This window comes from Labrus mixtus, chromosome 23 (genome assembly GCF_963584025.1).
Source record: "Labrus mixtus chromosome 23, fLabMix1.1, whole genome shotgun sequence".
NCBI classification, from domain to species: domain Eukaryota; kingdom Metazoa; phylum Chordata; class Actinopteri; order Labriformes; family Labridae; genus Labrus; species Labrus mixtus.
Genome location: NC_083634.1, coordinates 15,218,072 through 15,244,558, shown reverse-complemented (window position 1 = coordinate 15,244,558; position 26,487 = coordinate 15,218,072). Strand labels below are relative to the sequence as shown.

The 26,487-nt window shown below is 42.2% G+C and overlaps 2 protein-coding genes across 2 annotated transcripts in view; one reads left to right on the top strand and one right to left on the bottom strand.

The window, feature by feature from the left end:
• The first annotated feature begins 223 nt into the window (after positions 1–223).
• On the top strand, positions 224–5,928 carry LOC132958629 (thioredoxin-like). Its single transcript, XM_061031585.1, has 5 exons — positions 224–681; positions 2,335–2,439; positions 2,947–3,012; positions 5,174–5,239; positions 5,578–5,928. Exons 1-5 carry the CDS (start codon positions 658–660, stop codon positions 5,641–5,643), a joined length of 327 nt encoding a protein of 108 aa, XP_060887568.1. The 5' UTR covers positions 224–657; the 3' UTR covers positions 5,644–5,928.
• A 103-nt stretch (positions 5,929–6,031) lies between these two features.
• svep1 (sushi, von Willebrand factor type A, EGF and pentraxin domain containing 1) overlaps positions 6,032–26,487 on the bottom strand; it is an 86,540-nt gene continuing 66,084 nt past the window's right edge. The window contains exons 34-49 of the mRNA XM_061031582.1: positions 23,656–23,740; positions 23,347–23,538; positions 22,757–22,924; positions 21,265–21,937; positions 17,678–20,415; positions 16,689–16,923; positions 16,170–16,325; positions 15,463–15,526; positions 14,055–14,228; positions 13,788–13,964; positions 12,917–13,087; positions 11,082–11,252; positions 9,780–9,875; positions 8,762–8,857; positions 6,999–7,092; positions 6,032–6,296 (exon numbers count right to left, since the gene is read on the bottom strand). Of these exons, the coding sequence (XP_060887565.1) occupies positions 6,266–6,296; positions 6,999–7,092; positions 8,762–8,857; positions 9,780–9,875; positions 11,082–11,252; positions 12,917–13,087; positions 13,788–13,964; positions 14,055–14,228; positions 15,463–15,526; positions 16,170–16,325; positions 16,689–16,923; positions 17,678–20,415; positions 21,265–21,937; positions 22,757–22,924; positions 23,347–23,538; positions 23,656–23,740 (5,321 nt within the window). The 3' untranslated portion in view covers positions 6,032–6,265. The remainder of the gene's footprint in view (positions 6,297–6,998; positions 7,093–8,761; positions 8,858–9,779; positions 9,876–11,081; positions 11,253–12,916; positions 13,088–13,787; positions 13,965–14,054; positions 14,229–15,462; positions 15,527–16,169; positions 16,326–16,688; positions 16,924–17,677; positions 20,416–21,264; positions 21,938–22,756; positions 22,925–23,346; positions 23,539–23,655; positions 23,741–26,487) is intronic.

The following is a 26,487-nucleotide window of genomic DNA, read 5'->3' as shown; positions in this document are numbered from 1 at the left end:
TGTAAATCTAGATGTCATCAATCCCTGCATATTGATATCTATGCGTTCTGTTTCTGAGCCAATCAGGATCAAGCAGCCACTTGATGATGATGATGATGATTTATCTTATGTTGGTTTAAAACAAAAGTTACAGAAACTGTTCTGATGAGCTTATACATGATATTAAAAGACATTTCTGAACTAACAATATTCATGCAACAACTAGTTGTATGGTTTACTTAAACAGTGGCAACAGTCTGTAGTGGCACCACCCAAACCTTGTAAAGCTAAATAGTGCCATTGTGTCATTACGCGGGAAATACATAACGTTTGGTTACTGAATACCTTCAAAATAAAAGTATTTAATACAACAAATAATTTACAACACATACAAAGAAACAGAAAGAATGAATTTTAAGGTTTTATACGGTGTAAGAAATGTAATGAAATTTCATTTTTACTTGTACGATGCAAGACCAGCGCTTCACTGTTGCGTACAATAATCACTTTTCTCTTTTATTCTTACAACGACTGCCAACTTCCGCTTTGGTTCGTACTGCCGGCGACGAGCTTGATGCAACTCTAATAAAATAGTTCGTTCCCTGTGAAGGAAAAAGGAACTGCCAAACTTTACCTCTCTATCGCCCACAACAAAGACAGGTTAATTCATCAGTCATCATGGTTCGCGAAGTAGAAAATATGGTGAGTTTTGTCTTAAAGTATTCGCATTCATTACTCAAGTAGAAGTAGAGATACTAGGGTTTAAAAAGACTTCTGTGGAAGCTGAAGTATCAACTCAAGCTTTTTACTCAAGTAAAAGTACTGGTTTTAAACTACTACAAGTCTCACGCATTGGGCGTGAGACAAGCGCATTTCAACCTGTTCTCACGCCACACCTTGTATTTCTCACGCAGATAAATTACCAGGATAATGCCCACCAAATTGCTCCGCTATTTTTTTTAAACTATGGAACATGTAGGAATCAAGTGGGTTTCCCATAGAGTTCAGAAGGAGCTTGCCACGAACCAGCTAATTAAGAAAATAAATATAGCTACCCAGCAGCCAATCAATAAGCAGCATTGCTGTATCCGGGTAAGATTTTACGACGGAGGATTAGGGCCACGTTAAAAAACATTTTTTTTTTAAATTTCGAGATTATTCTTGTAAATTTACGAGAATAAAGTCGAAAATTTACGAGATTAAACTCGTAAATTTACGAGAATAAAGTCGTAAATTTAGGAGAATAAACTCGTAAATTTACGAGAATAAAGTCGTAAATTTACGAGAATAAACTCGTAAATTTACGAGAATAAACTCGTAAATTTACGAGAATAAACTCGTAAATTTACGAGAATAAAGTCGTAAATTTACGAGATTAAACTCGTAAATTTACGAGAATAAACTCGTAAATTTACGACTTTATTCTCGTAAATTTACGAGATTAAACCACAACACTAACCATAATCACACACACACACACACACACACACACACACACACCAGGGAGGGCAGATAAGCACCCCTGCACTAAGAAATTTTGTCAATAAATGGTTTTATTTGTACAAATTTATTTGTCTTTTATCAGATTTTACGCAGCCAAAATCTCACTCTGAACTCAGTTCAAAACTTGAGAGCCCTGCCAATTTATAGCCAATGTAAGTGCTGTTGCTTAATGTTGTGTAGTAGGCCTTACCCTGCCACCCTGTTTCAGGGTGGTGGTTGGATGAGGACTGTAATGTGCTCTAGAATTACAAGTATTATAATACTTAATACGCCCTTTAACATAACGGGGGTTAACTGTAATTTTCAAGTTACCAATGTTCAATTTGTATTTTTAAGACGACAGCATACACGAGGTGCTGACTATTGTTAGCCGTTGTGTATTTGCAATGTTTTTTTTGTTATGGCTTGATGTAAACAGATATCTTTATGTTGAGATTAACAAAAAAAAGGACATTAGAAACACAACATGGATAAACAAATGTTTGTGTTTTTAAATTCTATAAATAAGATGCCAGTGAATGATTGTTGTGGTCTGGTTCTTTTGAGTTTTAATGTGCCTGTTCTACAAACTCAAAGTGAAAGCTTTCATGTAAATAAAGGAAATGTTCGTTTAAAAATCACAGGCACCCTTACTGTCAACTGCAGATAATCACCACGCCATCGGCCAATATAAAGTACATTTGAGCGCAGATGGCCTTGTGGTTTGGTTGTATCCCATCGTACGGAGGCTGTGGTCTTCCGGCTTCAAGTCTGGCCGGCTGCCTTAGGTTAATATATAAGCTGAAATAAGGAAGTCCATCTTGGTTAATCAGAGCCATTTTACTGATGTTTTCTGTCTTGCATCATTTGTAGGAGGATTTCAAAAACATCCTGAAGGAGGCTGGAGACAAGCTGGTGGTGGTGGACTTCACTGCCACGTGGTGTGGCCCCTGTCAACAGATCGGCCCAAAGTTTGTTGTGAGTGAATTGTTTTCATTGTGCCATAGCAACCGTTTTTTTTTTTGTTTTTTTTTAAAAAAGGTTGTTGGAAAAGAAAAAATAAATTACTTAGCTGGAAATGACCGTAATCCTTTTGTGAGCTGAGAGATGTAAAATGTTTTTGAGATGGTGTTGGTACCTTTTAAAAGCTGTGTGGATATTTGTGTTTTTGTTACAGACACAAATGCTTGTAGTCTGTTAGTTATTTAAAGAGCCCTCTCCAGTCATCAGAGACTCTTGTAGCAGCTAAAGCTTCTCTTTGGAGAGGCTGCTTGTTGCTGTGGAAACCTTTTGTCAACCTTCTTAATGGAAACATTAGATGACTGGAAAACCTTTTTAGAAATGATAGAGAATTATTTTTATTTTTTTTGACACTGTATTTTTAATTATCCAAGAGAAATCCCCAGTATGTTCGTCCCCTGACTTATGTGGCAGCAGTCATCATGTTCAGTCCTTCTAACTCACTGATCATTGATTCTCTCGCAGGAAGAGTCGAAAAAACCTGAAAACAAGAATGTGATTTTCCTGAAGGTGGACGTGGATGAGGCTGACGTAAGTGTGTGTGAGGGCTGGGACTGTAAATGATTTCAATAAGAACCATAGAATTTAACTCAAGTGATGATAATCTTTACATAGATTTAAATGTATAGAGATCAAACTGTCTTTTATGCTGTAATAAGAGATGTAAGTCTGCAGTTTTGCATGCGACATATTGATCTGAGTACACGGCCACTCCACCAGCAAAGCATCGTTTGAGCTTTTACTGGCGTCACTTCAAGTGTTCATTCAACACAACAACTTGTATCTTATTCCCAATCAAGGTCTCCGTCCCAAACCAGTAACACTCTGGACTTTGTAATGGTGAATCATCTTTGGGCAATTGCCATTGAACCTGTTGTTAGTTGAGACAAAGGTTTTCCCTTTCGCTGGTAACGATGTCATTAATACTCAAAACAATGTGGACTATTTCTAAAATCCACTCCACAAAGCCATGTGGATCCCCAGCTGCTTCATGTGACTAACGTTTCTCCCTCTCACAGCAGCAACCAAGTGACATAAGAGGCAGCTTTGTAATTCTTACAGAAATGAAATCTGGGACAAGAGTTTAACCTAAATTACCATCAGGTTTTTCACAGCTTTGTTGAGAGGCATTACTAAGAGGCTCCCCCCCCATTTTCTTTTTTGACTTGAGTTGACTTTTGGCTTGCTTATTGGACAGGACTTATTGACCCATAATCAAACGGTCAGCGTTCTCATTTGGTGTCACACACAGGGTGGGCCGATCAAATGCTGTGAGGTCATGCTGCTGCGCTCCTGGATGAAATGTAGAAATCTAAGGAATCTGAATTATTTACTCTTATTCTCTAGAAAAAAAGGGAACAATGTCAGTAAGAGCAAACGATCAGCTTTGAGTCTGATTGGACACACAGGTGCTGACAGGAAGTGACCAGAGCCAAAGCACAACATTGACGGCAGTTCTTGAGAGCTCTAATCAGTATAGAAACCATCTTATAAGTCGTCGTTATCAAACGAAAACCATCGTCACAACCATCATCATCATCAATAATATGGAGACCATCATCATTAAGTTAGTAGGTATTCGTGAAAGAGCTGGGTCTTTAGCTTTTTCTTAAAGGTGCAGAGGGACTCTGCAGATCGAATGGAGTTTGGAAGTTCATTCCACCACCGGGGGGCGACAGAGGAGAAGAGTCTAGTCAGAGACTTAGGACCCTGTTGTGAAGGTTGGATCAGACGCCTTTCATTAGCAGAGCGTAGTGGGCGGGAGGGAGTGTAGACCTGGATGAGAGAGTTAAAGTAAGGAGGAGACGTTTTTGTCGCTATTTTGGAAGCGAGCAGCAGAGTTTTAAATTTGATGTGAGCAGTAACTGGGAGCCAGTGTAAGGAGATGAACAGCGGAGTGACATGTGCTCTTTTAGGAAGGTTGAAGACCAGTCGTGCTGCTGCATTTTGTATCATTTGCAGAGGTTTGATAGTGCATGTAGGAAGACCTGCCAGTAGAGAGTTGCAATAATCGATGGTGATATCACAAGAGCCTGTACCAGGAGCTGTGTAGCGTGTTCTGACAGGTAAAGTCTGATCTTCCTGATGTTGTACAGGGCAAATCGACATGACCAGGCAATCGAGGCTACTTGAACCTTAAAAGTTAGCTGGTCATCAATCATGACACCCAGGTTCCGGGCAGACTTTGTGGGCAAGAGTTTGGTTGTTCCAAGCTGGATATTGATCTGTGGTTGCATAGAGGGACTGGCTGGGATGACAAGGAGCTCAGTCTTTGAAAGATTGAGTTGAAGGTGCCGTTCATTCATCCATTTTGAGATATCAGCAAGGCATGATGAGATTCTTGCGGAGACTGTAACATCGTTTGGCGGGAATGACAGGAAGAGCTGGGTATCGTCAGCATAGCAGTGGTATGAGAAGCCATGAGAGCGGATTATTGAACCAAGTGAGCTTGTGTATATGGAGAAGAGAAGGGGACCAAGCACTGACCCTTGAGGTACCCCTGTGGATTGGACACAATCTACTATCTCCTGTGTTGAGTTTATACTCCTTTTATTGAAGAGTCAGACTTTAACTTTTTGTTGGATGCTGTCATCACGTATAAACCTGTTTGTTTCATGCTTGGACACCTTTTTAAGTATTTAGTTTGGACTCAGTTCAGTGATCTAACGTTTGTCCTCTTTGTTCTTTCAAGGATGTGAGTGGACATTGTGGAATTCAGTCCATGCCAACATTCCAATTTTACAAGAATGGCGTGAAGGTAAGACTACACTCAAACATGGAAAATATGGAGCAACATCATTATTTGTTTAGAGTCTGGTTTTGTTCCCCAACAACTCATCACTGACTTGATTTAATCAGAATGATTTGCTCTGCTCTTATTAAAACATGAGTAACAACAAAGTGGTCCTTTAACACCGCTGATGTCTTAAGAAATCATGTGTACTTATTTCAATCAAACTCCTATTACCATGCATGAGGATCGAAGTGAGCTGAGAAGTTAAACTGGATATAAAAAAAAGTTGTTCAATCCATCAGAAAAGCAGCATTACCGTCAGTGGATCATTTTTAATGAATGCTTTATTTCTTGTCTTTCAGCTCGACGAGTTCTCCGGGGCTAATGCCGCCATGCTGGTCAAGAAAATCCAAGATCACAGAACATAAAGCCACCGTTGCTCTCTGTATGTGCTGAAAAAAATCCAGTTTCATGTACAGTTAAAATCCAGGTTCTTTATCCCACACAGGCAATCATTTATTCCACTCATGTATCAGAGTCCGCTCAGTGTTTGTATCGTCTGTCTTTAATTGACTGAAATTGGATCAAAACCTGATGACTTTTTAATTCAGTTTTTTATGGCAGAATTGGCTTTGCTCCTGACCAACAGCAGAACTTTCTTTGTTAAGTTGTGTCCAACAAGGTGGATTCAATAAATGAAATGAGTTACAGAAGAGCTGTCTCTGGTCATTCCTGTTTAAAATGCATTAATCATGACTCAGCATATACACACACGTGACGCTGTTCCTTTAAGAGCAAAGACCACTCCACACCGAATGGTATTTTATGCTTTAATAAAAATGTGAGAATAGTTTACACATATACATCGGACAATCACATCAATAGTTTTTACACATGGTACAAGTGTATAGCAGCATACGTTTAATACTGTTCGAGTCTCTATATGAAAAAATACAGCTTTATTTTACAAAATGGATCTTTGCAGAGAGATGAGAATGAAGTGAGTCAGTTAAATATACAAGATTTCCCTTCATGAGACGTGGCGGTGTTTTAGAAGTGATAGTATCCTGATTTCCTCTTCCTGCAGGAGAAGACAACACATTGAATAGTCATGTATAATATTCATTGTTGAAGTAACTACACATCTAAACATTGGAGCTATAACTGCAACCATCCATGAGGAATTTAATTGGAATACTTGATCGGTTTTACTACGCTCATGGAGAAATCTGCTTCACATTTTCAGCCTCTTATTTAAAGTAAATGCTAACTATTAGCTGTTTTCCAGTTCCTATGACTACAGCTTTAAAAAAACACTTCAGTGCAAATTCAGTGTTCACCTCTTACAGAAGTACGGCGAGCTGCAAGGAAAAAATGTCATAAGATGGGTTATTGCACTTTACTGTAATCAATAGAGTATATTTCCAAGCAGGAAAGAGCTCTCTCCACTGGATCCATTCATCACTTAGTCATGAAAACTCTGACTGAAGCGCTCATGGTGGATGACTCATCAGAAACTTTTGGGACTTGTCGTGTATATTTGTTTAACTAAGACGTGAGCTCATGCAGCAGCTGTTATACATGTAATATGTAATCAGAATATTGATTTATTTTTGGTGGAAAATGCACAGAAATAGTTTCTACGAGCTCTATAAACCCACTTCCATTAATGATCACTGTAATTATTATAACAGATTAAAAAAAAAACTAAAAAAAAACTTTTTGAACATTTCAATAAATTGACAGTTTTCCATCATTATTCTTGAAGATTTTTTTTAAATACCTTGAGCAGTCGTGTCCGCTCCAGCCTGCACTGCAGTGACATCTGTTCGGCCTGATGCAGCGGCCTCCATTCAGACAAGGTGATGAACACACAGCTGTGGACATGACACACACACACACACATACACACACCTCAGTGTCACCAGCATGACTGTAACTGTGCTCAGGAGAACTTCCAAGGAAGACAGAAAAATGCTGCACATCTGTTCTAGTCATGATCTTTGAACATGTGAGCAAAAATGAAACTAAGCAGATATTTCTAATATTGTTGTTCTTCTGTGTGTGTCTATCCTTCTTCCTGCATCTCCCTCTATCCCTCTTTCTGAGCCCAGCACACTTTCAGCAGATGGCTGTTCATCATGAGTCTGGTCCTTCTCGAGGTTTCTGCCTCTTAAAGGAAGTTTGTCTTTGCCACTGTAACTTTGCTAAATGTTGCTCATTGCTCCTGATGGATTCATGTCGTGTCTTTGAAGATAATAAAACAGTGAGCGCGGTCTTTTACTTGCTCTGTTGCAAAGTATCTTTACATAAGATGAATTAGTAGTTTAATAAATAACCCTCTGAGGTACTATAGATGCTTGATTTCATCATTTGCACACATACCAGGTCTGGGAGATTGCGCAGAGTAAAGTCTATATTTTGGTGGAAGTGCCCTTTAAAGGAGGCTGATTCACCTCCTCCAGCTTTGAGCTCTCAGAGCACAAAAGCTGCTGTCACATACTGACGTGACACACAGATGGTTAAGTGATTACTCACTCTCTCTCCATGATGCCATCAGCCATTATCTACCCTCATTAACGCGCCTAAATTGAGTGAACCCACTGAGAGGTGGCTGCTGGGAAATAATTAGTAGTTATGAAGGAATATTTCACGTTTCAACACGGTTAAACAAAAATAAACATCGGGAAACGGGACTAAAAGTGTAAAGTGCTGTAGTATAAACTACCTTAACTTCCTGAAAAGGGTCCTTCAACTTCAAGATTTGAGTAAAAATTCATATAATTTCATCTTTCTTATTAAATGTTGTTGACACATTTTAGCATTCAAAGGGACAAAGTGACATCATCACTTTTGGCTACCTGGTTAATAGTCTCGGGCTGGTTTCTGTCACTAAAAGATGGAAACATGCTCGCCAGTGTGTGTTTCCTCTTTACATTCAGAATTATGACATGGGTTTTACACTTTTTAAGAGATATATATATATATATATATATATATATATATATATGGGGGGGGGGGCTTTTATGCCTTTATTCTAAGTGGATAAAGTAGGGAGAGAGTTGGGGGTGGCATGTGGGGAAAGGAGCCGCAAGTCAGATTTAAACCCGGGCTACCCGGTTGGAGTATGATAGCCTCTGTACATGGAGCACGACCTAACCACTAGGCCATCGACGCCCCTTATTCGCACTCTTTTTAATCTCCTCTGTTTTGTGTTAACATGTTTGTGTTGTGTGCTGTTTGTTCTAGTGTTCTTATCATCATCTATTATGCACATTCAGAAACATTATTTGAATGCACCTGGATGATTCAAACTACATTATTTATCTGTAATATTTTTCATTTATACCCTTGACAACAGTTTTTAATATTAACTTGTGTGTTCAGAGCAATTTAAAAACAGGCCTGTGTTTATAAAGTGATTAAATCTATGGCGTCAGTGTTCCAATCCCCTCAGCTGGATTCCTGGACTGGTAGGACAGGTTATTGCACACATGACCCGCCTTAAAATGCAAATGCATCAATGAGTCACACACACAAACTCACCACTGTGACAGCGTGTCCCCGTCCACCCTGTGGGACACTCACACTGGTAGGGTGCCACACAACGCCCGCCGTTCAGGCATGGCAGGATGCAGATCGCTGTTGTTGAAGAGAGACAGAGGGGAGTGTAAACAGGAAATCATTTCATCTCTCTCTCTGTGAAAAACACCAGACTCCTGATTCACTTTTGAAATGGAGAACGTTGAAACGACAGGCTGCTGATGAAGAAGGGATCCAATTAGGTTTTATGTTGACGACCCAAAAGAAGTCAGAACTCTCCCTCGGGTAACCATAAATGTCTGGAGTGAATTTTATGCAAATCTGCAAAGTTGATGTTGAAACATTTGACTAAACATTTGGCGACTGACGTGCTGATGCACTTGGATAAAAAAATGAACAGACGCCAGCAGCAGGCATCCTCCTCGTGGAGCCAAAAGGATCCAAAGGGACTTTTGTGCTAATCGCTATTGGGGAGGGGGAGGGGCCTCAAAGGCCAACAAACTTTAAAACCACAGCAGCGGCTTAAGACGTGCAAAGTTTGCAATCACAGTAGGAAACCTCCCTAAGGGGGCCCCGCCTGACAGCACTCAATCTGGTTGCATTGTTAAGTTTGTCAATGCAAGTCACAGAAGGAAAATTATGTTGTTGTTTTTTTTTTAACTGTAATATAGATGTAGTTTTTGAAAAGAATACTAATGTGAACATTTAGCACAATTTTGTTAAGTTGCTGTCAGATTATTTATGACATAATGCTGGTTGGAAAGGCCCCCCCCCCTGCAAATGTTTGCCAAGGGCCTGAACACTCTCTAGAATCACCACTGATTATAATCCCCTATGAGGACGGTTATAGAGCCGTATAAATGCACTTTATAAATGTGCTGATGAAGCATTTTGAGTGGTGGCTTCATATAAAGTGCTAACGAGTATTTGATTTGTTTCACATTTGAGGTTCATGTTCCGCATGCTAATGTGGCGTCAGTGTGGTTCAGTCGATAATGCCTCATGGTGGAATATTACTTACGCTCCTCACACAGTCGACCCATCCAGCCTTCAGGACAAGCACAGGTGTTGGGCCGCTGACACACTCCTCCGTTCTGACAATGTAACCAACACACCGCTGAGGGCGTAGACACACGCACACACACACACACACACACACACACACACACACACAGAAACAGGCATATCAAGTTAACAATACTGCACAGAGCTCAAACAGGCTTTTTTACAGGTTGTTGCTATCCTGCAGCCTCAGGAACAAGGAACAAGGAACAATGAACCCTTCTTGGACATGCAAATATGCGCTCAAACAAAGGAAGCATTCATAAATCCCAGATTAAATTCCTCAGTGCAAATGTATCAAATACATTAACAAAAAAGCCCCTCAAGTGTGCGTGAGGATGTGAAGACAGGGGGCTGCACAAACTCAGAAAAGCTGTTGAGGAAGGAAAAGGTGAGCCTGGATCCAGTCTGTTGTTTCGGACTTAAAATATACGAGTGTCCTTTATTTACAGTCTACGGTCGCATCCGTCGTTTCTTTTTTTTTTTTAACTTCCAGAAATAGAAGCTCATAGATGTGGAGGACATAAGATAACATGTTGAAGGTGGTGGCGGAGGAAGTTACTGAGGTAAAACAAATGCATTGGGACTCTGTGAAGCGTTAGATTTCATTGGTCTGTCGCGGTAACAGCTTTCCTGTTCGTCTGCGATGAACTCAACTTTGAGCGTCAAAATTACAATTGTGAGAAGGAGGGTCAACTTTCTGTTTTATTCACAAACATACAGAACTGTGGTGTTGTTCTGTGGTGTTGGAATGAATGGAAACACTATTTCCTGACGGTTAAAATTCATGTGAAGGCAGAATCAAAGTGGAACAGCAACTCGGAAAGTCTGAGAAATGTTGGGTACACACACCCAGACAGAAATGTTTATCTGATGGTTTATCGGGTTTTTCACCTTATTTAAAGACATTTATTATTCTCCTAACAGGGCTGGATCCAGGCTTCAGAAATGACTCATCTGGTTAAGTGTGAACCTGTACAGAAGTGAAAAGGAAAGAGTACCAGCTGGTGTTGAAGCTGTGGTTTTTTAAAGGTTGAATCCTTCTTAAACCACATCCTTCTCTGTACTTTCCACCATGCTAGTGGTGTACACCAGGTAGAAGTGAGAAGAGAGGACTGAGGAATTAGACATAGAGATGTTCATAAGCCTCCAGAGAAGCAGCAGGAGCAGTCCAGAGGAGCGTTAAGAAGCAGCCAGGCGTCATTCAGATCAAGCAGGAAGTGTCCTTTTTCTGTCAAACACAGAGGTGTGTTCTCTCTACCTCTGCATGTGGGAGGCGGCGTCCAGGTGCCGTTCTCCAGACACCTGCTCCTCCCGACACCCTCCATGACGTAGCCGCCAAAACACGAGTACGCCGCCATGTCCCCGAACTGGAACACGGCCCCCCGCACCACCCCATTGGCCACGTGGAGGGGGGGACCACAGGACACCCCTGCACAACAGCCCAGATGGAACGCTAAGAGTTACTAACTAAACATTTATTAAACACACGTCTGCCCTTAAATACTAACGATGCCTTGGACTTTTTTTTCCCCCCTTTGAAATTTTTGTGTTGACAGTCTAATCAAGTTGTTTTTTTAAGTGGGCGTGGCCAAGGGGCACTAGGGGGGTTTCCTAGCCTTGGAGGGAAGAGATTGAAAAATGAAACAAAATTAAAAATCAACTAATATCATTAGTGACAATGACATTTTAATGTTTGTTAATCTAGATGTCATCAATCCCTGCATATTGATATCTATGCGTTCTGTTTCTGAGCCAATCAGGATCAAGCAGCCACTTGATGATGATGATGATGATTTATCTTATGTTGGTTTAAAACAAAAGTTACAGAAACTGTTCTGATGAGCTTATACATGATATTAAAAGACATTTCTGTAATTTATTCCATCTCTTGTATATCCACAGCACATACTGAAGTGTGCCCAGCAGATTATGATCTATCAATGAAACCCGAGCTGTGTTTTCTGTATCTGTGATATTCATGCTGTCGGTGAACCCCCTTCAGGATCAAAACAGGACTAAAAGGATCACAGTAAACATGCATATAGATTAACAAAAAGCATGCAAACACAAGCAGACGGCATTAGCAACATAAGCACCGTTGGGGTTGAATATTCAGGACCACTGCACATAAGAAAGATCAGAGGATCATGAGACAAAGGTTGCCATAGAAGCCACAGAGGTGCCCATAATTAGGCCAGGCACAGGACACCAACACAGTGTTTGAAGCAGACTCATTTGTTTAGAGAGCAGCTCACAGACAGCAGCAGCAGAGAGAGAGAGAAGGTACTTTGGCAAATTGAAGCCATAGACAAGACGAATGTAGACAAGACACAGGGTGCATGCAGAGCTGTGAATTATTAAATACACCATTTTTACTTGATTATCTTGTGATTAAGGACACCATTTTCTTAAAAGAGTGAAGAGTATAGTCCTCTCCTTATAATTACATTTGAATCCTTTCCCCAAACTCAGCTACAACACATAATCAGGACTTCACAGCGAGCTAGAAAAAGCTAAAATCATGTATGAAAGAGCAAAAACAGTTCACCATTCTTTAGTGTTTGTGTCTAAAAAAAAAATCTTTAAAGGTTACATAAATGAATCTCACACTTAAACAAGTTAAAGGAATATTCAATGTGATGTTACATAATATGATCATTTAACCCCTTAAAGAACTAGAAACTGTGAAATAGACAACAATGAATACAAACACTTCAAAAAGACAGGAATAATGAAACTGAATACAGTCAGTCTACCAGTCACTCCATGTACTGCAGCTCCTCTTTGGTAGATAAGTAAAGTGATACTGATACAGCAGAAACTATTCTGTCTATTTTAACTGTTAGACTGATGGGGTTTCGTATCAGAAGGATGATGTTGTAAGGACTTCATGTGTTTGGTTTTTCATTTATTTTAAATAAACATGATTTCATGAGTGAACTTGTAACTTTGACTGGAAGAAACATTTTGAATTTTCTCATGTGCAACAGAAGATAAAACATGTTCACACAAGAAACTATGATGTAATGATCCACTCTGTGTTTGAGAGTCGGGAAGCTTTCCAAAAGTGCTGACGCAATATTCTTTACCTACTTTCACACACAGAGCTGATGGGGCTCCAGGTCTGGTCTGGCCTGCAGGTGATGGTGCCGCTTCCTTTGACCTGCTGACCTTTGGGGCAGGTGACACGGACTGACTGCCCAACATGGAACTCCTGTCGGGACACATTCTCCCTCCAGCCCGGAGGAGCCGGGCAAGACTTGGCTGTGAGGGACAGAAATGACGGATTGATATTTAACTTATTAGTGTCTTTATCCAGTCAAAGTTTATAATCCACAAAACAACAACTAACAGCTGCCACACTACATTGTATAACCCTCTTGTATACCCAAGATACATTTAGAAAGTTTTTGATTCTATTTTTAATTAACATTGAAGTGATTTAGTTCATCATATTATTATTTTTCTTAGTGTGTAGACATACTAACAGACAGTTTTATTGTGTGGCTCATGTAAAATAACTTTACTCAAGAGTTGAGGAAGTTTCTATGAGCCTAAGTTTCATTTTTACACATCCTGAGATCCAAGACTCAGAACAGAAGAAGTTTTCCAGTGAAAAGCTCTGACTCAAGCTCCAAACGACAAAAAAGAATTACATTTCTCATGAAGTACGTCGTCTTCCTATTTCATCTTATCAACCTAATGACCCTTTTGTGACAGGCTGTTTGCTGTTGTGAAACGCGATGATAAAACTCAAGAGATTTTGCCAAGAGTTACAAATGTGGGCGATCAGTTGCACTGCGGTCTATGTGCAACCATTGCAACAGGGAACGTTGCCAAGTCATGACAGGAAGCCTGACACACTGAGTAACACAGAGGCGCAGTTTGTTAAATTTCCCCTGAATTCTGTCTGCGTTTTTCTGTGGAACTCTCAGTCAGTCGTTCTGTGTGCAGAGTTGCTCACGTTGGCAGGTGGGGAACGTGGAGCTCCAGGTGTTTCCCCCCATGCACACCACCAGAGGATCTCCCACCAGGCTGTAGCCTTTGTCGCACTGGAACTCCACAGCGCGCCCCGTGTTCAGGCTGTGCTCTTGCACTTTACCGTGCGGTATCTGATTTGGGCTGTTGCAGCCTTTAGCCACTGATGTGAGAGAAAATAAATGAGATTAAAATCACAACACAGGAATTAAAGAATGACAATGATTCATTGCTCACTGGTCATCCTCCATACCTTCACATGACGGCGCTGGGAGGCTCCACGTGCCATTGGACAGACAGGTGAGAATCTTTGGGCCCATCAGCTGCAGGCCCACATTACACACATAACTGGCATTGTGAAGGTAGGTCTCTCCTGTTGTCTGAACCAGTGCATGACTTACTATGGGAGGAGGCCCACAGGACTGTGCTGAGCAGACAAAAGAGGAGTATAAACAAAGTGTCATGGGAGTGGAAGGGTAAATGAATGTCTAATATACGTTGCATAACATTGTAAGGAGCTGTTGGTTACACCTTGTATACGTTCAGCCTCCAATTGCAGCCTTACAGAGAACAAGAGATTTAACTGTCGTGGACAAATAACCAATGAGGGAATCCAATTTTAAGAGTTTTTTTTATTTTTTATTTTTGGGGGGGGGGGTGTTATGGTGCACTCCCTACATCTTGATCTTTTGGTGTAAGGCGGTAATAAACTCAGTCTGAGCTGTCTAGTGTCAGTCTTGTGTGATACATTTCTTTCAGTCTTCGCTCATCTTGAAGTCTGTTAAACTCCTGACTGAACTTGATCGGATAATTACACACTTACTACTTGTCAGGACCAGCTCCGTGAATCGCTGAAAGCTAGAATTAGGGAGGAAGAAAAATGCCTTCATAGTGGCCTTCTAGTGGCGCTCGTAATGCTGACCAAGCTGACACTATGGCTACCTTCCTCGCAGACAAACAAAATCCACGGCACATTTAACAGCGGCTTGCCTTTAGAAGTGAGAAGGTGTCGAAGACTTTTAAAAGTTTCTCATAGGCTGTGAAAGACGTTTAGTGTATGAGCGGCATGAATTGAAATTTATGAATTGGCTTTAAACTGAGCATGGGAATTGTGTAGTCTTGGTATGTTTGTGTGTTTTTCTTTTTTTCTTTAATACTGTATTAAGGATTTGCTCTACAAGAGAGTTTTTTAAATGTAGTTGACAGTGTTTTTATTCTGCGTTTTAAAGTTACTGTAAAAAACTTTGTATTCAAAATGTGCTCTGTGAAGTTGATTGGATTGGTTTGAACTGCTTAGATTTTAGTGATAAAAAACATGGCTGAGTACTTTAAATCAGGGTGCATTGTGGGGAGTATTATGCAATCCTTACATTATTGATCACATCCCATACTGTGACTCAACACAACACTGTTTTTTTTTTTATTAGGCAAGCAAAATAGTGTGTCTTTCTGGAATGTCAGGTGCACACTAAACGCCATAAAAATGTGTTTCCTCTGTATTTACCCGGCCGTAAACATAACTACCGTTTATAAAATTCTCATGTTTGTTGACAAAGCCAAGATGTGTGAGGTGTCAGTCTTTCTCGGCTTCAGTATTCTCAAGCTGTGTTTTCCCATGCTATGCTGCCACTACAGTCAGACCTGTTAGGCCTGTTACCTACCAACACACACAGGCTGGGTGCCACTCCATGATCTGTCTCCCTGGCAGGTCTGGATAGAGTCTCCCTGTGACAGAAACACAACGTATAAAGCGACAAGGAGAGCGATATTCTTTAAGTTTAGATTGTATTGATCGGTCCAAATAACAACATGATACAATGAAGATCCATGATAGAGATTTTTTTTCTCTCTTCAGGCTGAGACACAATGAACCTTTTTACAACACGGTGCATTTAAGTCAGCAGTTTGTACTCTGTGTGTGCGTGTGTGTGCGTGTGTGTGCGTGTGTGTGTGTGTGTGTGCAGAGTAACAAAAGGCTCTCATTGAATTCAAATTGTGTGGGCTAGGATATCAGTGTATCAGGAATAGAGTGACTCAGCTCTTTCTGTTTGCTCTGTAATGGCACACTGCTATTGATTGCTGAGGAGAAACCATGTGACTTTGTGTAATCTGATTGTTAGCTCAGTGTGGAGAGCCTGTTGTTTAAAAGCATCGTGCAGGACAGAAGAGGAAACAAGACAGTACATATTTCAGATAAAAACACATGTTTGAGTTTGAAATACACATCCACATTTTTGCACTGGGTTTTCTAAAATAGCCTCTTTTATTTTGCTTGTGTGTGATATTATTTTCAGGTGACGCAACTCGTTGATTCAAGTTTTCTACTAAACAGCTTCGCTCAATAGTTGGCCCTGATGAAGAGGAGTACCTTCATGTCAAAGCCCGGCAGACACGAGTACACGACAAAGTCTCCGTAGTTGTAGCTTTCTCCCTCAGTGACACCGTCAAGAAGAGGAGGGGGTTTCTCACAAACCACCAGCTCGCAGGAGGCTGAGGCGATGCTTGGTGACCACAATCCACCAAGCTGAAAACACACACACACACACACACACACACACACACACACACACACACACACACACACACACAAAAACAATCAGGACAGGAAAATACTACATTATTTGACATCTTCCTTGGAAAAAGAATTGTTTTCTTTGTAGAGTAGAGAGTATAAACAAACGATGGGTAACTATTTGCTTCAAAGAGAAGACTTACATTATCTTAAACAGAAAAAAAACATCACATCTGCTCTTCGTTAAAGGTCATGCAAGGGCTCCAGTATCAAAACGTTTCTAAAGAAATCACCTTTGCGCTGTTCACCATAAATACACCAGGAAGGATCAAGGTGAAAAGACTTGAGTCAATAATTAACCAGCGTGTTTCCCACCTGACACTCAGCTAATGCCGACCCCTGCAGGTAGAGACCGGGAGGACAGGACAGAGTCACGGTGCCCCCGACAGGCGTGAGCTCCTTCCCACTGATCACCAGATGTTGGGTGGAGAAGCGGGTGGGCAGCAGGCAGGGTGCTGGGCAACACCGCACGCTGTGTTTGGACCAGGTGCCGTCGCTCTGGCAGGAGAGGGAGTCCGTCGGCGTGGCTAATAGATACCCCTCGTCACACCTGGAGAGTTAGTTAATAAAACAAAGAGACATGAAGGAGAAAACTGGATGTTATATAGCATTACCAAACAGGGAGCAAAAAAACAATGAGGAGCTAATCATTTTGATCCAACAGCAGATTGGGCTTTTTCTAGACAAAACAAAACAAACCAAGGGATGAAGTTATGCTTTCATTGTTCCTTCATTCTCTTCTTTAATCTTCTTTATTATTTCAGTCTTTTTTTAATACACCATCAGTACGGTAATAAAATGTCTGGGTCAATGTGAATGAATCTAAAATGTTCTAAAGATTCATCTGATCCCACAAAAAACATGCTGGGAATATCACTTGGCAACCATTTTTATCTTTTGTTGAAGATATGACAGCTAACAACATAACTATGTAACCTTTTTATTGTTTTATTATTTTTTCCTTTTTTCTGTTTTTTTTTTTTTCTGTATTTTATTATTTTCCGTCTGTTATTTATTTGTTTATATGTCAGTTTATTCTTCTTGTTATTGTCTGGCTGCAGGCTTACTGATGATCCAGTGCTCGGGGATTTGGGGATTTGAGGTTTCCTTTCTGACTGTCCTATGTTTGTGCTTATGTAATATATTTGAAAAATATATAAAATAAAAAGACCTTGATCAAAAAAAACAAAAAAAAAACATGCTGGGACAATAAATCACCAAAGTGTAGGCAGTGTGTTTGAAAGAACGTCTAAAGCCCTGTTTGAATAACATGCTGAACTCAGATAACAGTGATACGTGTTTACCTGTAGGTGATTTGGTTCGGGAAGGTGAAGGTGTCTCCCGCCACCTGAGCGTTCTCTACAGATGGAGGTTTTCCACAGTTCAAAGGCTCACACTTGATCATGGGTTCTCCCCACCTGCCGTCTCTTCCACAGGAGAGATGTGGGTAGCCCCTCGGCTGGTGGCCCAGCCTACACCTGTATATGACTGTGTCTGGGAAGGTTGCAATGCCGCCCTGCAGGACAGCATTGGCAACTGCTGGCGGGGCGACACTGCACCTTCCCCGTCCACACATAGGTATGCCGGGGCTCCACACCCCTCCCTTCTCACACACGGCCTCGGAGGGTCCCAGCAACTTGTAGCCGTCTCCACACCGGAAGTTCACTCGGTCCCCGCAGGAACGGTCGCTCCCAAGAACCGTGCCGAATTTCAGCGCGGGGAGGGCGCAGACGCAGGGGCGGCACTGAGGAACCTTGCCGACCCAGGAACCTTGGGCGGAGCACCGTAGGATGGGATCCCCGACGACCTCGTAGCCGTCGAAGCAGACGTACTCCACCACGTCATCGTAGGCGAAGCTGGAGCCGTTGAGGAAGCCGTGACTGATGTCCTCGGGTGGATCACAGCTTATGATATCACAGCGAGGTGCAGGTTTGTCCCAGAGTCCATCTGCCTGACAGACATGTGTGGGATCTCCGTTAAGCGTATATCCCTCATCGCATTCATACTTGACCTTGCTCTTAAAGCCTAAATCTGACCCCAGCACCTGTCCATTGGGTATTGGTGTTGGTTTGCCACACCGTGCAGGTACACAAGTAAGAGTCTTGTGGCTCCAGGTGCCATCACCTTGGCAAACACTGATAGATTTCTCTTTTAAGACAAAACCAGACTGACAGCTCAGTTCTATCTCATTATTATAGTTGTACTCGTCTCCTTTAAAAGAAACCCCAATGGGGACTTTCGGAGGACCACAAGATAGAGGTTCACAAAAAGGTTTCTGTCCATTCCAATTCCCATCTGCCTGGCAGGAGATGGTGTCACTACCCCTTAAAACAAAACCAGGACTACACTCGTACTGCAGCACCTCAGGATACACAAAAGTACCCCCTAAAGCTGGGCCGTTAGGGATAGCACCTGGGTCGCCACAGGAAACGGGGAGACAAACCGGGGCTTCATTAGTCCAAAGTCGACCTGATACACATTGCCTCACAGGCTCCCCCTCCAGCTTGTATCCCTCCTCACAAGAGTACCTGACCGAACTGCCAAGGGAGGTATCAGTCACATTGACCCAGCCGTGATCTGGACTAGGTGGGGTTTCACACTCTGCTGGGACACAAGCCGGGGCCGTGCCGTTCCAGCCTCCGTCCTCTTGGCAGACCAGCCTGGTGGGGCTCGTGAGGTCGTAGCCTTTGTGGCAACGGTACTCGATTAATGTTGCATGAAGGAAGCTCAAGTCCATAGGTGAGGCTAACGATCGCGTGTCTTTAGAAGAAGCAGCGGCGGCGTCAGAGTCTCCTTCCTGCGGTGGCACCCTAAAGTACTCCCCAAAATCAATGTGAGGAGGCAGGCCGCAGTCTGAGGGCACGCAGATGGGAACAGAACTAGACCAGCCAAACTCCTCGCAGGTCAGATGGTCCTGGCCTACAAGCTGGAAGCCGGGGAAGCAACTGTAGAAAATGGTGACGCCAAAACTGTGATCCTGGCCCTCTACGAAGCCGCTTTCGATCGGTTGGGGTGGCGTGCAGGATATCTGCACGCACGCAGGTGGCTGCATGTTCCACTCCCCACTGGCCAGGCACGTGAGAGTCTCTGTGCCTTTAAGACGGTAACCGCGTTGGCAGGAGTAGGTTACACTGTGACCAAACTGGAGCTTTGTGTAAACAACTTTACCTTTGTCTATCTGTTTAGGGATCGAGCATTCAATTGGGCGGCAAGATGGTACTCCTCCAATCCAGAGTCCTTTCTCTCCACAGAGGATTGTAGAGTTGCCCGCTAAGTTATAGCCAGTCTTACAGCTGTACAGTGCTTTGCTGAGGTACATCAGACCCTGTACATCTACGATACCGTTTGAAATCTCCACAGGCTGAGGGCATTCGACTGTGATACACTCAGGGTAAGGACTGCTCCACTGCCCGTTAGCTGTACAGGAAACAGAACGTTCTTTTCTTAAAGTAAAGCCGTCTATGCACGTGTAGCTCACCATGGAGCCAAAAGGGAATGGAATGGAGGACGAGGTAGGGCCACCGAACGACACTTCAGGTGGCGGGCCACAAAACACCTGCTTACACACAGGAAAGGTGTCGTTCCACTCCTGGGACGGGGTGCAGCGCAGGATCCGGGCACCTTCGAGGGCGTAGCCGTCCTCGCAGGACAGTTCCACGGTTCCAGATTCGGAGTCCAGGCCCTTCAGGACCAGATGGTTCTCCTCCAGGGGGGGCTCCGGACACTGCACCGGCGAGCAGCGAGGACGCCTTGATTTGTCCCACCGTCCGTACTTCAGGCAGGTCCAGGTGGATTCCCCGGCCAGCTCGTAACCCTCATCGCACACGTACTGCACTTTTCTGCCCACCTGGAAATCCGAGCCCTTGTAGTGTCCGTGAACGATGTCAGGCGGAGGGTCACAGGTTAAAAGGATGCAGGTGGGAGGGTCATTGTTGGACCACTGCCGGTTAGCTTGGCAAACCCGCTCTGGGCGACCAATCAGTCTGTATCCTGCGTTACAGGCGTATGTCACCTTGCTGTTGAAGGTGAATCGTGCTCTGACCTATGGGGGACAGACAGAAGATACATCATTAAAGATCATTCAGCTTATTAACAACAACTGGGAAACCAACCTAAATTTAGAGAATTCTGCAAAAACTACAGAATAAGGTAAGGGAGACTAGAAGCATTTTCATATTAGACACGGTTGTTTGGTTCCCTCTTCCCCCCACCCATTGGTCTGCGTTCATACTAGTGCACAATCACTGATCACAGCAAGTTGATCAGTTAAGAAATTGCTTTCATTTATGATCCAGACCAAGGTCAAGGTCAAGGTTTCTTTATTCGTCTCCCTAGGGAGCAATTTGTCTAGGATGCTGGGAAATCGCTGCATGGACAATACATCGAAGACAACATAAAAACAGTGATTACAATGTAAAACATTTAACTTCTCCGTGCTACAGTACACACACACTCACTCCTACAGTCACAGACGCATGCACACTGTGCACATATACACGTGCCACTCCAGACAGTTTCAACATGTCTACAGTTACCGGTACATTGGGGGCCTCCTGGTTTTCCGTTCCTCCTCTATTTTTTTGCTCATTAATGAGCTTAACTGAAAAAGGGACTAATGAGTTTTTAAAGCGGTTGTGTTTACACAGAGGGACCCTGAACCTTCTCCCTGAGTTCAATAAGACATATTCGGAGTGCAATACATGGGACGTGTCCGATAAGATGCCGTTGGCCTGTGTGATGGTAGCCTGCTCAAAAAGATCCTGGGGGGTAAGAGGAGCACACATTCCCATGATCTTGCCTGCTGTCTTAACCAGGCTGAGGATCTGAGCTTTAGATGCATTTCAGATGCACAACATGGGACATGACTTTGTTCTGTTTTGCTGTTTCTCACCTGTATGTATCCATTCTTTAGTGCAGGAGGTGGGGCGCAGGAAACAGGGGCACAGATAGGTAGAACTCCACCCCACTCGCCATTAGCCTTGCACGTCCTCCTCTTCTCTCCTCTGATCAGGAATCCTTTATCGCAGCTGTACGCAACCACGGCTCCAAAACTGTAGTTTGTCCCGCTCACGTAGCCCCGGTCGATGCCCTCGGGCCTCGAGCACCTCACGGGCGCGCAGCCGATATCGTAGGGCGAAGGCTGCCACTCTCCTCCCATCAGACATCTGAGCGTGGCGGTGGTGTTCAGCATGAAGCCCTCCTCACATTTAAAGCTGACCTCAGTGTTGCTGACGTATTTTGGTTTGTTGACAGAATCCAAAATCGCATGGGGCAGTTCAGGTGGACGCAGGCAGAAGTTAGCGATGCAGCGAGGGGGCTCCACGCCATCAGGGGCCGCCCACACACCCTGAGCATTGCACACCATCTTGGAGTTGTTGCCAGCGGTGTAACCGTCAGTGCAGTAGTAGTTAGCAGTGTCTCCAAACAGCTGATGGCTCTCATAGGGCTCGGCGTGGTCGATGGCAGGAGGGGGGCCACAGGAACGGGGGACGCACTGGGCGGAGCTGTCACTCCAGTCGCCGTTTGGCAGACACTCTCTCATCTCTGGACCAATCAGAGTGTAGCTGTGAAGGAGACAGCAGAAGTTAAATGAAAAGGTAAATAAGTCTCATTCAACACAATCACTTATCTCTATTTTTTTTTTTTTTTTTTACTTAAGATCCCTTTTAGCATTTTCTGCAGTAAAAACGTTTTTTTCCTCGGGTTAATATAAAACATTAGAAAATGAGGCGAACATTCAGGCCGCACACATAAATAATTACAAACATTAACAGAAAAAAATAAGTAATCATCAAAAGAGAACGGTTACAGATGATTTTCATATTTAACTTTGAACAACGAGGTTCCATCATATAAATGCCTGGCTGTTTTACTTGAAGAAAATGTGTCTTTTAGTCACCAAAAGCTCCAGAGGGGGGGCCTTAGGCTTATCGTGAAACATAATTTAGTTGATACCGATGCCTATGTATGAACTACAAAAGCTAACAAGACTAACAGCATAAGAACTGATCAGTTTTTTATAGTATTTAACGTCTGAATTGCCTAACACGGGGTTGATGTTAGAAAATGGGAATTTATAGAATTCTGCAGATTTGTTTTTGTTTTTACGCTTACCATGGCAAAGACGTAAAATGAGTGATTAATTTAACAGTTAAAAGAAAGCAGGATGACAATTTTCTTTAGAAAACACTACATATACAGGACCAAATAAACATAGAAATCAGAAGTGCCGCTTTGTCTGCAGGGATCACCAAAATAAACACAAAAAATGAGTCTCTCACAGGGGCTTTAAGATAAAGTTCTTCACATGAATACAAATATACTATTGTAGTTTACACTGATAAAATCTGCACAATAACTGAGTAGACTTCGACCACATTTACCCTTCTTTGCAGACATAGTGCACCTTGTTTCCCAGTTCATAGCTCTCTCCTACGGTCACAGCATCTCTCAGGGCCGGAGGCTCACTGCACAGGACGTTCACACAGCGGGGGACAGGCGTGCTCCACTCCCCCGTCGCCTCACAGACAACCTCCATGGTGCCCTGTGGTCTTCGCACAAACACACAACTTAGTTCACACACTCACTGCAGCGATTAGAGGGTCACAGAGATTTAGAGAGGACTTGTGATTACGGATAAATCAGAGCCGATGACATCTTAAATACTCGTAGAGAGTTTATAATCTCCCTGTGACATGGTTTATAAACTCATTGATACAACATAATATACACAACTAAGGTGATACTGGACTTGTTGCAGTTACATTAAAGTGTCATTTAATAACACAATTGGCTCCTTTTTATTTCTGAAGTGGTATTTAACAGATGTGTTATATATAATCACAGCACGTCTTTGCAGTTTGTTGTACATGTAGCTTAAAACAACAGACACAAAAACTGCAAAAACTATTTTTTTAAATTCTGGTGAGGTGGTAGAGCGAGCTTAATGCGGATGACAGGCATGTATATATACCTGTATCCTTCAGCACAGTTGTATGTTACAATGGATTGGTATGTGTTTGTGATGAGGGTGTAGCCAGCGTTCATGATGGTCGGAGGATCCCCGCAGTTCACTGGGTGACACATGGGTGGCGCTCCACTCCACCTCAGACTAGAGAGACACTGGAACTCGTAGGGGATCTGAGGCAGGAAGCCCTTCATACAGCTGCCATGGATGAATAAAACACAGAATCAGAAGATTTTTTTTTTTTTAAATGTGTCGTTTGATATTTCCTGCTGTCATTATTACAACATGGAGTCTTGGAGGGGATTCCAATGATACCTGAAAGTCACCTTGCTTCCATAGGTGAAGTTGTTTCCGGTCATGACGGAGTTCTCTGGCACAGTTGGCGTTTGGCAGGAGAGCGCTGCAGTACAACACAAAGATGATTAGAGCCGCAGAGCAAATCAGGTTTATTTTAACATAATGAGCCTCTCTCCTAAAGTTTTGGAGACCAATCACACCTCATCTTCTTTTATTTTGATATCATTTGTGTTAATCATGCAGATCAGTGAAGACATCTGGAGTTCCCTGAATTTGTCCCGCCATCAAAAACTGCCATGTGAGCACTTGTTGGCATGTGGGGAGAAAGCTTTCAACGGAGCAGGACGGGGAACAACAGGTCTACATACGGTCGCCTAGAGAGTAACAGGCAACTTGTAGTTTTGTGTGTGGATAAATTGATATTGACAAGAGTAGATTTTTATGGATTAAATTGTCTCTTTAAACCTCATTTCACATCAGCCTTGTTTCCTCATATTGAAGTTTGCTTAAGATTTAGTTACTGCATCCTGCAAGAGTGACGAAGAACGCTGCAACTACAAGTCCTGTTTTTACTACATGCAAATGAAGAACCTCCGCACACATTTCCATTCCTCAGACTCCTCTAAGTGATATTGATTAAATGTACTGACTCAGGCACAGACTTTGTCCAGCATCAATGTCCCATTACATTTTCCACAGACGGGTCGAAAGAAGCACACAGTCAAATGGATAGATAAATACACAAATGGATAGACGCCAAATATATGCTACAGAGAGGCATTATTGAACAAAGAGGAACTTAAAGTGATTAAAAAAACGCACTCCAATGACGCAGTCGGACCTAAAAGAGAAATATTAAAGAAAAACAAGGCCAAAACTGAAGGAGCAGGATGCAAATCATGACCCCTTTTGAAAGTCCCCAAAAACACTGATTCCAACATTTTCAGTAATTCACTAAAGGGCATGAATATGTATGTCTTTTAAAGCTTTTTCTGAGGAGCTGTTGGATGACATTCATACTGATGTCTCAATATGACCTGCGAAAGCAAACAAGGCGATCAGAAAGAAGATCGATGATCGCTATGTGGTTATTTTATATGATACTAAAGTCCTGCAGGCGAAGTAATGAACAGAAACTTTACTGAAACAGCCTTTTTTAAATTCAACCCACCATACATTCATTATGAGTTGCTTACCGAATTTCCCACCTGGGATTAATAAAGTATTTCTGATTCTGATTCTGATATTAGACATTTCAAACTAAAGAAGGATGAGACTTAAACATGTACAGGATAAGACCATAAAAGAGATAAATCATCTCGATTTGTCCACAGAGGGACCAGTGGGTTTGAACTTAATTTGCAGTGAAGCCCAAATATTTAATTTTCTTTGACCTGAGAGATCCATTTTCACAACAATCATCTGTAGATTTGGTAACAACAGTTAACCCTTAATTCAGGAAATGTGTACATTCAATTTAGACTAATATATATATACCGAGGTGTCACTTTAAAAAGCTTCGCTCAAAGGTGTGTTTTTACCACAAATGGTCATGTGACAGACAGTGACTCTACCACCCATCACATTATTCTGTCAATATTTAGATAAATCTTATTTTAACAACAGTGGCAGAAATGTAAAGCTCACACAGCGATGCTTCTGGATTTGCGTGAACTCCTAAAAATGCTGCAGCCTTGTCGCGCTATTAGCATTAGCGTGCTGCTCTCTAATGCGTTCAACATTCATTATTCAACTTCTGGTGTCGTTTCCTGCATCATAACAACGACAACAACAAAAACCCCCTCAATGAAATTCATTGTATTGATTTTGGCAGACAACATCACAGAGGTGAGCCACAGCTGATGTAGGCTGAACTGACAGACTGGCTGAGTAAGTCAGTTCCTCTCTCGTTATGAGGGGGGGGGGGAAATGTGGCTTAGGACCAACAGAGGTGCTGCAGCGGTCAGGCCTTTCAGCCTGCTGCACAAAAAGACAGCTGCATGAATAATCAGCACATCGCAGCGACACTGAATAATATGTGTTTACTTGCTTTCATATTTTGCTGCTGAACTATTTGATTTTCTCTATATGCATATACATCATCCCAGAGTGTGTGTGTGTGTGTGTGTGTGTGTGTGTGTGTGTGTGTGTGTGTGTGTGTGTGTGTGTGTTTGTCCTGAAGTGTATCAGTGCTTCTGCTTCATGATAATAATGACACTATGATTACTTATTACTTCCTTCTGTTGTGTCTGAGTGAGATCTGAATAGCAGCAGGCTTTCATAAGGGAACTCCTTTAAGGTGAGACAGAGTCACTTGTTAAAAAATCAGCGTCCTTTAAAAGCTTTCTGTGATTTCATTCCATGAATAAAGGCTGCAACTCTTTTCATAAAGAGACTTTTAGTATGACTATGGAGTATGTCTGAAAGTGTCTGAAATAAGAAATCCATAAAAGGTTTTATATAAAAAGAGGAAATATCAAAATGTTGAATATGTGCTCATTACATGTATTTGTGGTCACTCTAAACACCTCTCAGTTCTTGATACACAGCCACAACAAAACTGAAAGAAAGGAAGTGACACCTTTTTTCTTTACTGTCATCAAATCTCATATCCTCCCTGTCCGTGGATAAAAGTTATCACCACTAACAAAAATTAACAAAGTAACCAAAACAAGAAAAAAAGTTTAAAAAAATCTCAGAAATAAGAAGTACACTTTATCTATCTATCTATCTATCTATCTATCCATCTATCCATCTTTCCATCATCCTGAATAACAAACCATCATGAAGAAGTCGTTCATCAAAACTGAAACTAAACAAAAAGTAAAATGAAAAATAAATCAACACCAA